General features: G+C 34.6%; 1 protein-coding gene across 5 annotated transcripts in view; it reads left to right on the forward strand.

Moving 5' to 3' along the window:
- Positions 1-17,105, forward strand: part of AKT3 (AKT serine/threonine kinase 3) — a 360,266-nt gene that overhangs the window by 284,804 nt on the left and 58,357 nt on the right. For all 5 annotated transcript variants that reach the window (XM_016934876.4, XM_016935872.4, NM_001280064.1 and 2 more), the window contains 2 exon segments: positions 2,001-2,123; positions 11,188-11,316. In XM_016934876.4, the coding sequence (XP_016790365.1) occupies positions 2,001-2,123; positions 11,188-11,316 (252 nt within the window).

Here is a 17,105-nt window from a genome sequence, read left to right on the forward strand (position 1 = left end):
GAGAAGTAAATTCTTACCCTTAAATATAATTTTTAGCTGATACATTTATAGAAATTGGCTGGCAGACACATTGAAGATACATAGTCTAAATAAAGATCTAGAATCTTGCATATATTATATCGATTTAGGGAGGATCCATATTTTTTGTAAAGTTAAATGAGTGGGTAAGTAGGCTTGACATTCTTTTAAGAAAATTTAGAAACCTAATCACTATTTTCATCTCATTAGAAGACTACTGCAACTCCACATAGAGATCACACGATCTTTTCATCAAAGTTAGTGATATTTTGCATGGCAGAAATTATTTTAACCTGGAAAACATGGCTCCTTCTACTTTCTATCCTTGTTAGGCTGGTAATACATTGATAATATATATCTAACTATATGAAATGAATGAATTTTTAAAAATATCCCTGAGTAATTGTATAAATGACTTGATTTTTCACATACTGTATTTGATTATTTGGAAGATATACTTAACATTTCTGTAATCAGAATGCCTTTTAGAATAGATCATGTGTTATAGTTTTAACTGACAACCTTTTTTACCTTGGTGTTTTATAAAATGATGATGCAGTCCCAATTCGTAGCATATGAGATTTGATAAAATACAGTAATATAGTAGGAAGCATTAAAGTTTAGAGACTGCAAAATATTTTAGTTTTAATATAATTATTGTTGTGCTACACTTTTTGGGGCTATAGGTGATATTTTCTCTCTCTCTCTGTTTACTGTGCCAATGGGTCATGCATAAAGCTTATCTTATAATATGCTGTTAAGTGAAGGTGGGGGTGGGAATGGGGAAGAATGAATTTGTAGGGAGCCTGTTTTATGTTACTTGAAATAATGACTTTGGTGTATGCAGAACAAATCTTAGTTAACCATAATTTTCACCAATTTTGTAGAAACATTACGAGTCAATGATCCATGTAAGGGAAAAATTTCTGATCTTGCAGTCAAGGGTACATTGGCTGATTGGTTCATTTTTTTCACAGACATGTATTGTGTATCTATTAATAACCATGATACCTGGCAATATACTCAGCACTGTAAACAATCTTTCATTGTTCTGAGCATGTTTCAACAACAAAGATTGATAGTCAATTCACAGTGCCTGAAACCTGCTCTTTCTTCCTGTATGTTGTCCAATTGAGATAATATTTGTAGTTTCTTTAATGAAGAAGTGGCCTATTGGAGAGCCGTGTGCTTGGTCACAGTAAGCACCCAGTGAATGTTTGTTGACTATTGAATGGTATATGTTTTAAGTGGTTGACTAGGAAATGGATGGGCTTATAGTTTTAAGTGATTATATGAGAAAGGACTGGCATTGTAGCTAATTATTATTGAAAATAGAATATACATTGAGAACTGCAATAGGAATAATGGATGTTTCTCAGTTCATTTTGGGCATTACTAAAATAAATTAAAAACATAAAACCTTAAAGTTTCTCACCATAGAAAATGTCAAATTATTTTCTATTTTCAATAATAATTTGACTTTGAAAATATTTTTAGAGATATCATGATTAATCAAAAATTGTAGAATATAACAAGTTCGCGTAAATCAGTTTCAGCAAATTGACAGTCTTGTCTTTGAAATCAAATAATTAAGTAGAAAATATATCTGTGCTTGTGTTCATTTATTTTAGTAATATCTCAATACCTAATCCTTGAAGAGTGAAGCAACAGTACAGTGAGGGGGAAACTGCAATCTGATGATGCATACCTTTTTCCTCTGGTAACTGAAGGTTAAATGGGTAGCAAGCAGAATGCCTTAAACAAGATTGGTATATTGATTAAAACGCTGATTTCACAGCTCGCAGTTTCCCCTTGGAAACCTAGAAAAGATAAGCCAGCTGCTGTCTAAGAGTGCTCAGTGTCCACTGAGAGTACACTATCTATCATCACAATATGGTGATGAGAGGTGTTTTATGTTTGTGTTAATTTCCCCCACTAAATCAGTAATTATTACAATCCTGTCCCTGCTGTTTACCCTGCAGCTGTTTTTCCATTTGTCGAGAGAGCGGGTGTTCTCTGAGGACCGCACACGTTTCTATGGTGCAGAAATTGTCTCTGCCTTGGACTATCTACATTCCGGAAAGATTGTGTACCGTGATCTCAAGGTAAAAAAAAAAAAAAAGTAATCAAAATTTGTTTTTGCAGAGACTATAGGGACAAACATAAAGTAATTACAAAGTTATACAGTTTTGAGAAAAGCAGATTTAGTTGGGAAAAAAGCACTATGTTTAAAAATTTAGTTCACTACATTTGAAGGAAATTTTATTCACTAACATGTATGTAGTTGATTTATGTGTGAGTTTTTGATTTGCAAAGTAATTTCTGCCCGACTGCTTGGATCAAATAAAAATGTTAAACGTGATTAAGTCAAATAAATTCACAAGTTACACTTAAAACAAGTTTTATTATGTTTACAGAAATATTTTATGAAGAAACATAGTAAGACTATTGGAAGGAACATATTCATTTTGATTTTAGTATTAACTTTGGGTGGTTTTAAATACCTGAAGCATTTTAATATAATAACCATTTATTAATGTGCCTCGTGTTTTATTTATGAAAGCACTCTATTTGTTCTGTTGGTAATAGTGTTTTGACTGCTGTAAGTTCCATTATGATGAGACCCTTAGGGTAGCTCAGGATTGGCAAACTTTCTATAAAGGGCAGATAAAATAATTTAGGCTTTGCTGTTCGTGTATAGTCTCTTTTGTAAACTACTCAGCTCCATCATTGTAGGGTAAAAGCAGCCTCAGATAGTATGTAAATGAATATGTTTGGCTATGTTCCAGTAAACAAAATAGGCGATGGGCTCAATTTAGTCCACAGGTTGTCATTTGTTGATCCCTGGAGTAACTCATACAAGGTAATAGTAATTCTCATGACAGTGTTATGAATTAGGTTGGCGACATTAAAAGAATTTGTACCATGACACATTTTGAATAAATTCTAGATGTTACAGTCTTTCTTTTGTAAGAAGCAAATTGTGTATAAAATTTGACACAGAATTGCCTTATTGATCAAATACTATTTCATGTAACATAATGATTGGTAGAAACAGAAGTTACATGAGGCTTTTATGAAATTCTGTTTTGTTTGAAATGAGGTATATAGAAGCTATAAGATGTTGTATGTAGGAAGAACTGAACTATGTACCTATAAAACATCTAGATCAGAGATGACCAACTGTCTAAGTGCCAAAATGGGCTAAAGATTAATACAAATTAATAGTTCGATTGTATTTAACCTGAATCTTTTTATAACTAGGAATGTGGCAGAATTCAGCATTCATGTATCTGCATGGCCAGATAATCCTATACTGTCTAAATGTCTTAAATATCAATTTCTTTAAAGGAATTAGTTATGTGGCATGACAAAATGTGTTAACTTTCCAAATATACTTAGAAGTAGTTAGCTCTGCTCTTCCTGAGTCCACTTCTCGTATTCCCACTACATGTTTTATGAATCCTATTTGTAGGGGTGAAAAGGGGAAGGATAGAAGCATGGAGGCTTAGATTTAAGGAAATTATAACAATTTTGAAGTAATAGGTAACATCCAGAAAGCTTAAATTCAAAAGATTGAATTATTAGCCTAAAGACTGCTAAAGAAAAGAATGTTCATTTGATTGCAGTATTGATTATGGTCTTGGTCAGTATTTCTTCTTTAATCATTTCTCATCAAATGAATCAACATATTGAGGGTGTGTGTGTGTGTGTTTTCAGATGGAGTCTCGCTCTGTCGCCAGGCTGGAGTGCAGTGGTGCCATCTTGGCTCACTGCAACCTCCAACTCCTGGTTCTGGCGATTCTCCTGAGTAGCTGGGATTACAGGCATGTGCCACCACGCCCAGCTAATTTTTGTATTTTTAGTAGAGACAGGGTTTCACGGAGTTGGCCAGGATAGTCTCGATCTCCTGACCTCGTGACCGCCTGCCTCGACCTTCCAAAGTGCTGGGATTACAGGCATGAGCCACCATGCCCAGCCAACATATTGGTATATTGAAGCTCATTAAATGAGTTCCACTGCCCCATTCTTTCTGATGATGGAATTAGACTAAATTTGTCAAACTGCAGTATAAAGTACCTACTTTATATATGAATATCAGTCAATTAGTTACCACGTGCACAGTTCACCAAGTTTACTAGACAATTAAGTGGTCTCTGCTCCCTGAGTTTATTTCTTAAAAAATATAGCCTTAACTTAAAGACCTAAGTATATAGTTAGCATAGGACAGAAACTGTAAAGGTACACCTAGAAAAATCCATGTAACATAAGAAATCAAACATCCAAAACTTACACACATGTTATTTGTATCCATAGTAACAGGATTATTTATAATACAATGACATATTTTAGGTAAGATCACAGAAATTTCGAGCTGGTCTTTAATTTATAGGTGATCTCCTTCAAACCTAGAAGCCTAGTAAATGATTTACTAAAAGTAATGACCTAAGTTGATAGCAGTCAGGGTTTTTGGAACTCATGAATCCTAGCTCCTTATTGAATATTCTTGTCACTATATCATTCTGACTTCTAGAGTTGAAATGAAATTATAGAGGGGGGATGCATTGGATTAACTTTGGGAAATCTTTGTAAGCCTAAACTTCAAATTAAACTGCAGAAGGTAAGAGAATGAGTGTTTCAAATATATTTATACCAGATGTATTAAAGAACATTATCATGAACTGATTTAGGTACCCACTTTGATCAGTCTCAGATTTGTCTCTGTTCTCATTACTAATAAGCTTGACTTTGTTCAAATGCAAATCCAATTGCTATGCCTACAGTAGCAGCACTTCTCAAGTAAATCCATACCCGTTTGCCGCTGTCTCATTCACATTGGAGGCAGAGCCTTCTTTTATGTGCAGGTTAACTTAAGATATTTTTATCAGTTCCTGTTTCCTAATAAATTAGTGTTTATAGCAACAGAAAAATTGTTGAAGCCTTTGTTGTACTTTAGAAAGTAAGTTCATTTAATTTGTCAATACACATCATGTAATGAAGTTTTATTTTTATTAAGGACCCAAATTCCTTGTGATTACTTAAGGAAAACTGCTGTTGCTTCATGATTGCCCAAAATTTCGAAGAAATCTCTTCAAAGACTTCTTCAGTAGTCCAAATTATATGTTAAAATCTTCTTTTCTGCTTAGCTCTTATTTTACAAATACAACCAATGACCATGGCCATCTAAGCACAGCGTAGGCTGAACAGGGACATTTGCACAGGTGAATATAACTATATTGGAAATCATTAAGAATTAATTTCTTGCTAGTTTATGGGAGAAAATAATACATAAGTTGTTGCTATTTCCTATTTGTAGAACACCTAATCTTGTTTTCCACCTAATGTGAGAATAGTTAACCATTTACAGTATTAATATGAGAAAGCACCAAATAAATTTAGGTACTTTCTAACACTCAGTAATGGCACGAAGGGGTGGCTTCAGAGAGTTTTATCATAGCCCTCCTCGTCCTCATCAGCTCCCTAATGTTCACCTCAAATAAATGCAGTTTGGGTGGGGAAAGCACGCTTGCTTTGCTTGCTGAGCTTCAAGACACTTTCCCCAGCTCCCACTTCTAACCAGATGGTCACTGGATTTCCCCCTATATAGAAATCTTAAGCCACTGCTCTTCATTCCTTCCACTTCTAAAATAAAATTGTACTGGTATTGGACTATGTACCTTATTCGTAATAAATTTGTAAATAGCCTGGCAACCTATTTGGGGTCTGTTTACATGATGAGTCCTTTTCTGGATTAAGAGGTTGAAGTGAAGAAACGTTTTTCTTTTGGAATTTCAGCATTCCATGGTCATTCAGTTTCTGCAGGTTAGCTTGTGACATTTTGGCACTGGATGCCCGTAAACTTAAACTTGCAATGTGCAGAGTAGGAATTCCTTACTACCTTCTTGGGCCTGAGTGAGTCTTGGTGCCTAAAACTGAGTTTGATGTATGTGGGCTAAAATGTGGTGTAAGAGTGAGTGACAGGAATTGTTTATTTCCATTGCTGCAGTAGTCATCGGAGCCCTTAGGAACTGCTATTTTCATTCCTTTGTTTAATCACAATGTCAGTCGTTTAATTAAAATGATACCATATATATGGTGTTTTTAAACTTTCAAATATTTAGTCTGGCCTACATTCAAGCCTAGCTTCTCAGACTGGGTGCTACATACAGGTTACAACCATGCCTCGGCCTGCAAAGTGTTCAGAGAAGCTTCCAGGCCAGTGAGTTCTGGTTTCAAGCATCTTGTCCAGTGAACCTGGTATGCCCCACAACTTTAAATTGTTATTTTACTGTGAAATGTAAAAGGTTGGGAAGCATTGTATTAAAGACAGCTAGGATTTTTAAAGTTTAATTTTATGCTAGCCATCAGCAAGAACAGGAGGAAACATAGTAATTTTTGTTACAATTTTGTGCCCACTAAGCACAGGAAAAAAGATTTAAAAATCTACCATTTCTTCATATACACACTGAATCAAGACCCTCTGTCAAGTAATGCCTGTCCACTTCAACTGGGCAAAAAATGTTACCCTTTTTTTTGGTGGAAATTCTATGATGTATTATGTCTAGTGTTTTTTTTTTTCTCTCTCCTCAAAAGCATGACCTTTTAGATAACAACCCTCTGATAGAAATAGTAAGCATTACTTAGATTTTTAATATACAATCTTGTTTCTTATGACTTCATATTTGACTTCATCACTACTTTTGTTAGTGGATGCATCCATTAAGCATAAGCATGCTGCCCTACTCTCCATCTTGGAAACTAAGATTGGCTGTGAATATTAAACAGATGCATGTAAAGTTTCATAAATTTAGAGTACCTAAGCAGTCAGTGACAATATGCATTACATATTGTATGGCTAACAAAGGGAAGAAGGAAAGTGATTTAGAAGAGAAGACTAAACAAAGATCATTTGTAAATATTTTTCTTCCTCCTTTACACAGTAGAAAGATTCCTAAAAATGTATGACTACTGTAAATAATGTAAATACTACTTACATTATGTTAGTGTTAAATGAACCAAGACAGTGATTTCCAGATGTTATTGATATATCTAGGCCATTGATATGCTTTGGAAAGACTTACAGGTGTTTCTGTGCATTCTGCAGGTTTACGAATCACCCTACTAATGGTTCTTGTATTTTACAGAAACTCTGTTAATGCATCCTGAGTAAAATTATCATGCATTGTATAACAGAACTGTACATTTTATTATCTCCTGATTTATCTTTATACAAGATTAGATTTGGGGATATTATTTTTTAAGCTAATATTTTGGTGGACAAGTTTTAGTCATTCATGCTCAGCAAAACGACGTTTTAGGATGGTGAGAGAAGACAAAGTAATTGATAGAAGAATGTGGACACTACTTCAAAATAACTGGGAAATTATGAGGCTGGGCACAGTAGCTCAAACTTGTAATCCCAGCACTTTGGGAGGCAGAGGTGGGAGGACTGTTTGAACTCAGGAGTTCGGGACCAGCTTGGGCAACATGGCAAAATACCATCTCTTAAAAAAAAAAAAAAAAAAGGAAGAAACAAACAAAAACTAGCAGGGCGTGGTAGTGGTGTGCGCCTGTGTACTTAGGAGGCTGAGGTGGGAGGATCAGTTGAGCCTGGGAGGTTGAGGCTGCAGTGAGCTGTGATTGTGCCACTGTACTCCAGCCTAGGCAACAGAGCGAGACCCTGTCTCAAAAATAAGAAAATTATAAAATATTTGTGTTTTGTTTTTTTGAGACAGGATTTCACTCTGTCACCCAGGCTGGAGTGCAGTGGCACCATCTCTGCATATTACAACCTCCCCACACACCTTGGGCTCAAGTAACTCTCCCGCTTCAGCCTCCAGAGTAGCTGGCACCACAAGCGCATACCACCACGCACAGCTAATCTTTTGTATTATTGGTAGAGACAGGGTTTCACCATGTTGCCCAGGCTGGTCTTGAACTCCTGAGCTCAAGCGATCTGCCTGCCTCAGCCTCTCAAATTGTTGGGATTACAGGCATGAGCCACTGTGCCTAGCCTGTGTTTTGTTACTTAAAATAAATTATTGCATATTGAAAAGTATTTTTAATGCAGTCATTGAGCCAACAGAAATGTTTTATGGGGTTCCACTCTTGAACTTTGTTCTTTTCTTTAAAATACAGTGTTGTTTAGAAGAGCCCACATCATGACAATTTACAAATAAGCCATTAAACTCTTCATGTTTTAAGAAAAGATGAGTTCATTTATTCAATTCTTATGGTATGTTAAGTTTGCATTTAGCATCTTATTTCTCAAAACTGTCACATTGGATTGTTACTGTTATTTACTTTTGTTTTATAGATGAAATTGAAGCACGTAGAAATTAATAATATGCCCAAGGTCACACAGTGAATAAGGGATACAGCTCAAATTTTAATATGAACCCTCTGACTTGAACCCATAGTCTTATCCATTTTGCTCTCTACTGCCTCCCAGGCAGTATGCTACCAGTCCCCATGGCCATGACCCTTACCCCATCTCTCTCAATCATCCCTTAGGCTTATCTTATTTCTTACTATATCATTGTAATTTTTTTAAAAGCTAATTTATAAAACAAGTAGGGTAACCAGCTCTCTTGGTTTGCCCAGGACTGCCCAGTTGTAGCACTACACGTCCTGCATTCTTTGAAACCCCTCAGTTCTGGGCAAACTGGGAGTTGGTCACCCTCAGCCTATTCCTTACCCAAACCTATCCTTGCATCTCATTTCATTCTTCTTCTCACAACCATGATCTGAGGCTCAGAGATGAGATACGAGGTTACAGAATTAGATGCAAGTCAGAATTTTACACACACATACACACACATGGAGCTTGGTATTAAAAAGCAGTGTTTATACATTTTGGTTTTTCTGTATCCAGCCACTTCAAAAATAGCTTTGTCAAAACGTAGAGAAATAGTGCATCCTGTCTGTCATGTTTCCATGAAGACTTTCCCATGCATACAAAGCATGTGAGGAGTATTGGCACATTACACACCAAACTAGATGGGAATGGAATGGTGTAAAAAGTACATTCACATTTTGTTCAATATTTTGTATTATTTGGAATTTTTACGAGAATTGTTAATGTATTATATTAGTAAAAGAGTATTCACTAAAGATCTTCAGCATTTTATATATTTATATATTAAGCATATTTTTAAAAATTAATAAAAGGGCATATACATTTTTATTCAGTAAAACAACAGAAGCTTTAGTATATACTTAACGTTTCTCATTATGGCAAAGTGGGAGGGAGGAAGAAGAGAGGTTGTTTGAAAGAGGTGGAAAAAAGAGAGAAACCAGAGGCTGAGAAGAGACAGACCAAGGCAGAAAGAGAAAACAGGACAGTTGAAGACTCTGGATGTTTCTGATTGGTTTCAATATACAAGACTTATTGTCATTTGTGCAGATTGGGTTTGGTTTCTAGGTTCTGGCTGGTAGAGAAACAGGAAGATACAAGATAACTGAGTTTGGATAAAATAAAAAATTTTAATTTGGTGGGGGCATGGTGGCTCATGCCTGTAATCCCAGAACTTTGAGAGGCTGAGGTGGGTGGATTGCTTGAACCCAGGAGGTCAAGACCAACTTGGGCAGCAAAGTGAGACCTTGTCACTATAAAAAAATTAAGAAATTAGCCAGGCATGGTGGCACGTGCCCGTGTTCCCAGCCATTCAGGAGGCTGAGGTGGCTTGAGCTGCTGAGGCAGAGGTTGTGGTGAGCTGTGATTGCACCACTGCACTCCAGTTTGGGTGGCAGAGTGAGACTCTGTCTCAAAAAAGAAATTTTTTTTAAAGGTTCAGCAGTATATTTTATGTGTTCATTCAGCTTTCTGTAGAAAAAAATTGAAGCCAGACTTACCTCTGTGAGATATGCTATACATGAAATGTATATCAAGCATTTGGTTTAGTTAGATGGCACATTGAAGTACTATAAAAAAGGACTTTTGTCTGTTCTTAACTTTGCTTCAGTGAACACAACTTGCCTAACTGTATTTAGTGTCTGGTTTATAAGACATTTGACAATATGGCAGAGAGTATGATAACATATTTTATATGACTGATATGTTTATGTTCTAAAGTGGAGATCTGTTTTAAATTTGATATTAACTTAAGCGTCCAGGTACATTCTTTCAAATGTCATCACATTAAGGAGTAGAATAAGAATCTACTCCTCAAATAAAAGTTAACTATCATTTATCCTGTTAATATACTTTTCACATTTTGTATATTTTTTCAGTATGACAGAAGAAATACCTTCAGGTTGTGTCTACATGACTAGGCAAAGTTTTATGGGCCCTGAATACATAAGGCTGTATGATCATAACTCAGAACTCATCTGTATCTTTGTTTGATGATAATCATAATCTTAGGTTCAAATTAGCTCGAGGGGAACTGGCTGGTTACATTTTTATTTCTAATTGTGTTGGCTTTGCACAAATTCCTCCTCTCTTACATTTCATAATTTTCCACTTGAGGCACATGATCCTGTTACTTGGTTAAATCTTTAAGATTTTCTTTGGTGTTTTGAATTAATGGGTTCAAAGAGGGTCCAACTTTATAACATTTATGCTATATATTTTTATTAACTGTTGAATGTTTGACTTTGATATTCTTTTTCTTTTTATGTTTAAAAGGGTTGGTATTTCTTTATTACAAAGAACTGCAAAAGAGGATATCGCCTTACCTTACAAAATAAGATTTAGGTTTGATTTACAAGCATCACCAAAAAACATTTCTGTAAGTGAATATTTTATAATAGCAATAGATTCCCAGGAGAAATTGTTGAAACCATCTGTATATATCTAGAAGAAGATGCTCATCTCTTTGGGATTGTTTAGATCACATTGTCTTTTTTAAAAAAAGAGGATTGATGTTTGCTTTGAAAAGTTGATTAGGCTTTAATTTCAGAACTTACAAAATAATGGCTCTTAAAGCTATATCACTTATTCCCATCGGTTTAAAAATAGATAATTTTATCATCGTGAAGTATTTGATAAAACATGTTTCTTTTTACACGTGAAGCAACAGAGTTTGTAAGTACTGAACGTTCTATTAGCTACAACTATGTCCTGTTTCCAAAATACCTTACTCAGCATTCAGTAGTTTTTTAAAATGGTATTTTCGTGTTGTTGAAGACTATAGAACAAATTATGTCATTTTTCTTAATACACAGTTGGAGAATCTAATGCTGGACAAAGATGGCCACATAAAAATTACAGATTTTGGACTTTGCAAAGAAGGGATCACAGATGCAGCCACCATGAAGACATTCTGTGGCACTCCAGAATATCTGGCACCAGAGGTAGGCTTCGGTTCCATTAATAGGAAAGTAACATTGACATAATGATTTGCAAAGTAAACCATTTAAGCATTAAAAGTTAACTGTAGTATCTACTACTTTTATCTATATTTCAACCTGAATCAAAATTTTTTGGCTCTTAATTTGTTATAATGGGGTATTGTAGGATCAAGAATATACTGAAATTAAATTTTATAAACTATAAGCACAAAGGTACTAGCTATAGTCAGTTAAATCAATTTTTATTTCTTGGCCATATCCATTTTATCTTGGCTATACCCATTTTGATTCATTTATTAAAATAGAATAATTGATTTCAGCAAGAGTATTTATATTTATAAACCATCTTGGACTTTCCTTAGAAACAACAGTGATTTTTAATTTATAGTATTGTGGGTTTATTTAAAATTATTTTATTGGGAAAATTATTGAAATGACAGTAGCTACATTTTGAAATTTATGTCAGAGGAAGCTCCAAACTGGTAACTTCCCTGTGCTAAGGGTTCCACAATAATTTATTAATTTGTTTATTCAACAAATATTTATTGTGTATCTGCTGTATATCAGGTACTTTTCTGGATGATGTGGTTACAGGCGCAACACAGAAAAGGATCCTAGTCTCAGGGAACTTAACTTTCAGTGGAGGGAGACAGAATAAAAATAAATAAATAACATAATGTCTTAAGTTTCATAAACAAACAAACAAAAAAGCAAGATTAAATGTAAGGGTGTGGTGTGGCTGTTGTAGATGGTGTTCCAGTTACTAATGCTGTGTAACAAACCACCCTAATACTTAGCAGTGGAAAACAACCATTTTATATAAAATAATGAATTTTCTGAATCAGGAATGCAAATGGGCACAGCAAGGATAGCTAGTTTATGCTCCACTATGTATGAGGTCTCAGCTTGAAAGACTTTACAGTGAGAGCATGATTCTATGGCTGGAGACTGGAGTCATCAGGAAGCATCTTCACTCACATGTCCGACAGTTCTGCTGCCTGTCCACTGGTACCTTATTTGGGCTGTTGGCAGGAACACTTATATGTAGCCCTTCTCTCCATGAGTCTGGACTTCCTCATAATGACAGTTTCAATGCAGTCAGACTTCTTTGGCTCTGAGCCCTAAAAGCAAATGTCCTAGGGAACACGTTAGAAGCTGCATGGTGCCTTTGTTTCCACCTAGTAAACCATCAAGACTATTAACTTTTTAAAAACTTGATTTCACAGATATTTTTATAATTGGAGTACAATTCATATGCCATAAAACTTACTCTTTTAAAATACACACCTTGGTGGTTTTTAATATGTTCACAGAGTTGTACAACTATCATCGCTGTCCAATTCCAGAATATTTTCATCACTCCAGCAAGAAACCCCATACCCGTTAGCTCCTCATTCTTCCTTCTGCCACAGGCAACCACTGATCTGCTTTTTGTCTTTATAGATTTACCTATTGTAGACAGTTCATACAAATGGAATCATACAGTATGGAGTCTTCTGTGACTGGCTTCTTTCACTTAGCGTAAAATTCAGTGTTCCTCCCTGTTTTAGCATGTTATACTTATTTCATTCCTTTTTATGGCTGGATAATATTCCATTATATGGATATACCACATTTTGTTTATTTGTTCAGCAGCTGATGTACATTGGGTTGCATCTGTTTTTTGGCTACTATGAATAATGCTGCTGCTATGAACATTTGTTTATGCATCTCCTTTTATGGCCTATTTTCAGAAGTCACACATCATTTCTGTCATACCCTTACTCCCTGAAGCAGTTGTAAGCCTGCACAGGTTTAAGTGGTAGAGACAGAGACCACACCTTTACATTACAGAAGAGCATGTGAGATGGGAGATACTGCCACGGCCATCTTTGAAAAATAACATCTTTCACAGATACTATGTTCAGGGAAAGTGATGGTTGATGGAAAGTGATGGTACCTGTTGCAAAGGTAAAAGGGAAGAGCTTTCCAAAGAGAGCAGCTGGTGCTCCATTTCCCCTCAAACTCCAATACAGGTATTGTGGCTATAGGCAAATAGGGAGGTGTTAATATTTGATGTGTGAGGGTAACTATTTAATGAGCATCTACTATGTGCCACCTGCTGTGTAAGTGCATTACAGCTATTATTTCATTTAACATTTGGAATAATCTTTGATGATAGATAGCAAATGCAGTTTTTTAAAGGTGAGGGATCATAAGATCAGAATATTTAAATGTTATCTGTACACAGCTAAGAGGTGGTAGAAGTGTAATGAAGATTCTAATTAGTGTGTCTGACTATAAAGCCCACTTTTACTTTTTAAACTACATACGTCCTGGCCTCAAAAAATCCTAATTTGAAGACCACTTACAAATATAAATAATCGTAATTTTTAAATGAATGCTTTGTAAATGCCCAACAGGAAAAGGTAATCAAAAGAAATTAGGAAGTAAAATAAATCCCCAGTGATACTAGCATTCCTTAAACATAAAGTAACTCATGCTGGTCTATTATTCTAATAGTTCTTTTCAACTAGGGATTACATTTACATTTCAACAATGTTAAGTTATTGTAAATAAGTGCTACTATTTAAAATACAATAAATTTCATACTATTATTTTCTTGCCAAAAATATAATTTTCTCTCTTTAAAAATTTGTAGTTTAGAATTCTCTATTTTTGTGGTTGAATTAGGTAAAACTTTAGTAACACTGTTTCTTGTTTATTCAAGTAAAATATTTCCTAGAATAGAATTGTTTTTATAAATGTCACAAAAAATTATTTGTTTCTCTGGAGTTCAGTTACCCCTGCTATAAATTTGCTATGGAAGAAGATATGCCATATTTAGAATAACAAAATTAATTGTGTCACAATTAGGGTAAATTATTTCTGAAGAAGATGAATACATCTCATTTAAGAAGCAGATGATCTGAGAAACAAATATATTATTTCCTATGCAGTGTCATCAACTGAAGAACAAATTAAGAATCTAATGCAAGAAGAGTCCACTTGTTTCTGAATGGAAAGTTTATAGTTGCCACAAAATTATCAGTTTCTCTTTAAAGACAAGAAAACATTTCTGTATACCTTTTTTAATACTTCAGAAGTCTGGTCTTTAAAAACAGTTTGTATACCCATCCTTGGTGGATACACATTGATTCATAATTCAAATCTGGACACCATGTTTTTATAGGGAAGAGTGATTATTGTTGTTATTATTTGAGTATGAGAAATCTTGAAACAACTTACGAAATTGTAACTTTTATATTTTAAATGTTGTGTCACATATTGCATTTTTAAACTTTGACTGTGTTTACCCTTAAAAAAATAAGAATTTAATTCCTTTATTCTGGTCTTCAGCGTGGACCATTTTACTGAGGGACACTCATTCATTCATCAAAGAATTATTTATTGAATATTAAGTATCAGGCATTACATTAGGTACTGGGAATACAACCATGGTAGAAGATGTTTTTGCCCTCAAGTGGCTTGCTGTTCACTGAGGTGATAAGACATGGAAAACAATTATTACTGTGCAAGAAAATAACTGCTTTACTAGTTCCATACAGTGGAGTGGAAGGAAAAGGAAAAGTGCTTAAGCCTGCAGGGAGGGTCCGGCAGTGGAAAAGGGGAAGCAGGAAGAGAGGAGGCTGGACACATAGATAGAGATTGAAATGTAACAGTTTTAGATTTGATCCTGTGGGCTAGGGAAAATCACTTGTGAATTGAGAGCAAGGCGATACTGTGATCAGATTTACATGGTCAGTGTTAGAGAGGGATTGGCAGGAGCTGAAGCCAGCCTCTTCCTTTTACCTCAGATGGTGTCTCTCACTTTTTTTGGACCTTGAAATTTCTAGTACATTACCATTATTAATGCTGGGCTTTTCGTGACAGTACTAGAAGTAGTAGTTGTGTATCAAATCTGTAATACATTCTTGACTACTGCTTCTCTTGTGAATGACTCACTGTCAACATTTTCCCCTCTGTCTTTACAGAAGATTTGTTTACACATTATGTAGGAATCTTGCTGCAACCTATACTTCATCTAGCAATAGTGTTCCTTCGCCTTTTACGTTGTTTTAATCTGGTATACAGACAGGTGAAGGGTATTTTGAAGATACTTCACAAAGAGTGTTAGAAATCAGTTTAAAGCCAGTTTATTAAATGTCCAATGTCAGATACATGGCAGGTTTTAAAATAAACTTAAGTTTTAAGTGAACTTAATTTGTTTCTTATGGCAAATTAGAAAAACATAAAACTTACAGTATAAATATGCCATTTGTTGAAAAAAGAATATTTTTAAGGTATTTGTTCTCATCTCTTTTGATGAAGAATGCAGCTTACAATGCAGTTTTCCAACTTGGGAAGCATTTAACAATACTGTTAATGTAGAAAAGGCTAGTTTTTGTTTTGTTTTGTGTTTTTAACAGGTTACAGTGGTTCAGTTCTAGCTGGCATATGCACTATGCATTTAGTGTGCTACATCTTGAAAACTGCATTTGTATGTATAGTTTTAAATGAATGTACTTTTGCTCTTTTGTACATCAGAAGGAAATAAACTTATAGTAAATTATGGACCATATGATATCTTGAGGGGATTTTGTTTTTATAATCTGTGCTGTATTTTCACACCTAGAAATTATAAAAGAAATTAGAAATCACATATAAACTCTTACTGTTAAATTTTATTATTTGATTTGGCTCCTATTGAATCCAAACCATTTTATGCAGTGCTAATTATTTAGAGTCTCAGCTTTGCTCTTGAGTTAGCAGTACCTGATCCACTTTCCAACTGTAAAACAGTTTGAAAATCAAATGTAGCTTACATGCAAGACCCAACAAAATTAAAAGTGTTAAGTGCGTTTTGGCAGTTCACTTTTATTATGCCCAGTCCTCAAATGTACCAGCAGATAATCATCTGAATGTTAGTTATTTTTCACATGCTTATGTGATCACACAAAAAGTACATGCTAAAAAGAAGCAGATGGTGACAGATGGGGAAGGTTGAATAAGGTGGTTTTGGAAACCTAGAGAAATGCACTTCTGTAATAGTGTAAAAATAAAAATTATTTGATAATCAAGTTAGAACTAACAAAGATTGCAAAAAATGACTTGATTGTTGGGAAATATATCTAGCTGTGGTTGCTATTGAGAAAAAAATGCATATAATTTTATTTCATCTAAATGTAAAATGATTTGTTTTTCCAGTGGCTGAAGTGCAGTATTTGATGCATTCTTTTTAGTTTTTTAGAACCCCATTCTTAGAAGACATTTCGCTTGCCAAAATTTTCCTGATTTTTTCTTTGAAACCTACTATCTTTAATATCTTGCATATAATGTAACATTTTTAAAATAGCTGAAATAGATGAGAATATTTTGACAACTATTTTGATACAAAGATTTGCTCAAAGTCATTGTGTTAGCTCATAGTACAAATGGAGATTAATTTCTATATAAATTAAAAATCAAAGATATATATTAACTTCCACAAAAGGTAGTAAAGGCAGTGCCATGGCATGGACTAGTGTTGTAGGTGTGGGAAATAGTTAGAAGCTAACTTGCTTGAAATGTATTAAACAGAATTTTCTTTATTTTAAATCCAACAAAGAATAAATGTAAAATATGTCATTTTGTGGGTGCTGCCAATGTTGTTTTTAGGAGATCTGAAGAGAAATGAATGAGGCTAAAGTTACATATGTTTGCACATTTAATCTGTAGGTAAAAATAGTAGCACATGTAGTTACATTCTGATTAGTCTTTGCACAAAGTCCTACTATATTCCAGCAGATTGTAAAACTAGTCTTAGAATCTCT

This window comes from Pan troglodytes, chromosome 1 (genome assembly GCF_028858775.2).
Source record: "Pan troglodytes isolate AG18354 chromosome 1, NHGRI_mPanTro3-v2.0_pri, whole genome shotgun sequence".
In the NCBI taxonomy this organism is placed as follows: Eukaryota; Metazoa; Chordata; class Mammalia; order Primates; family Hominidae; genus Pan; species Pan troglodytes.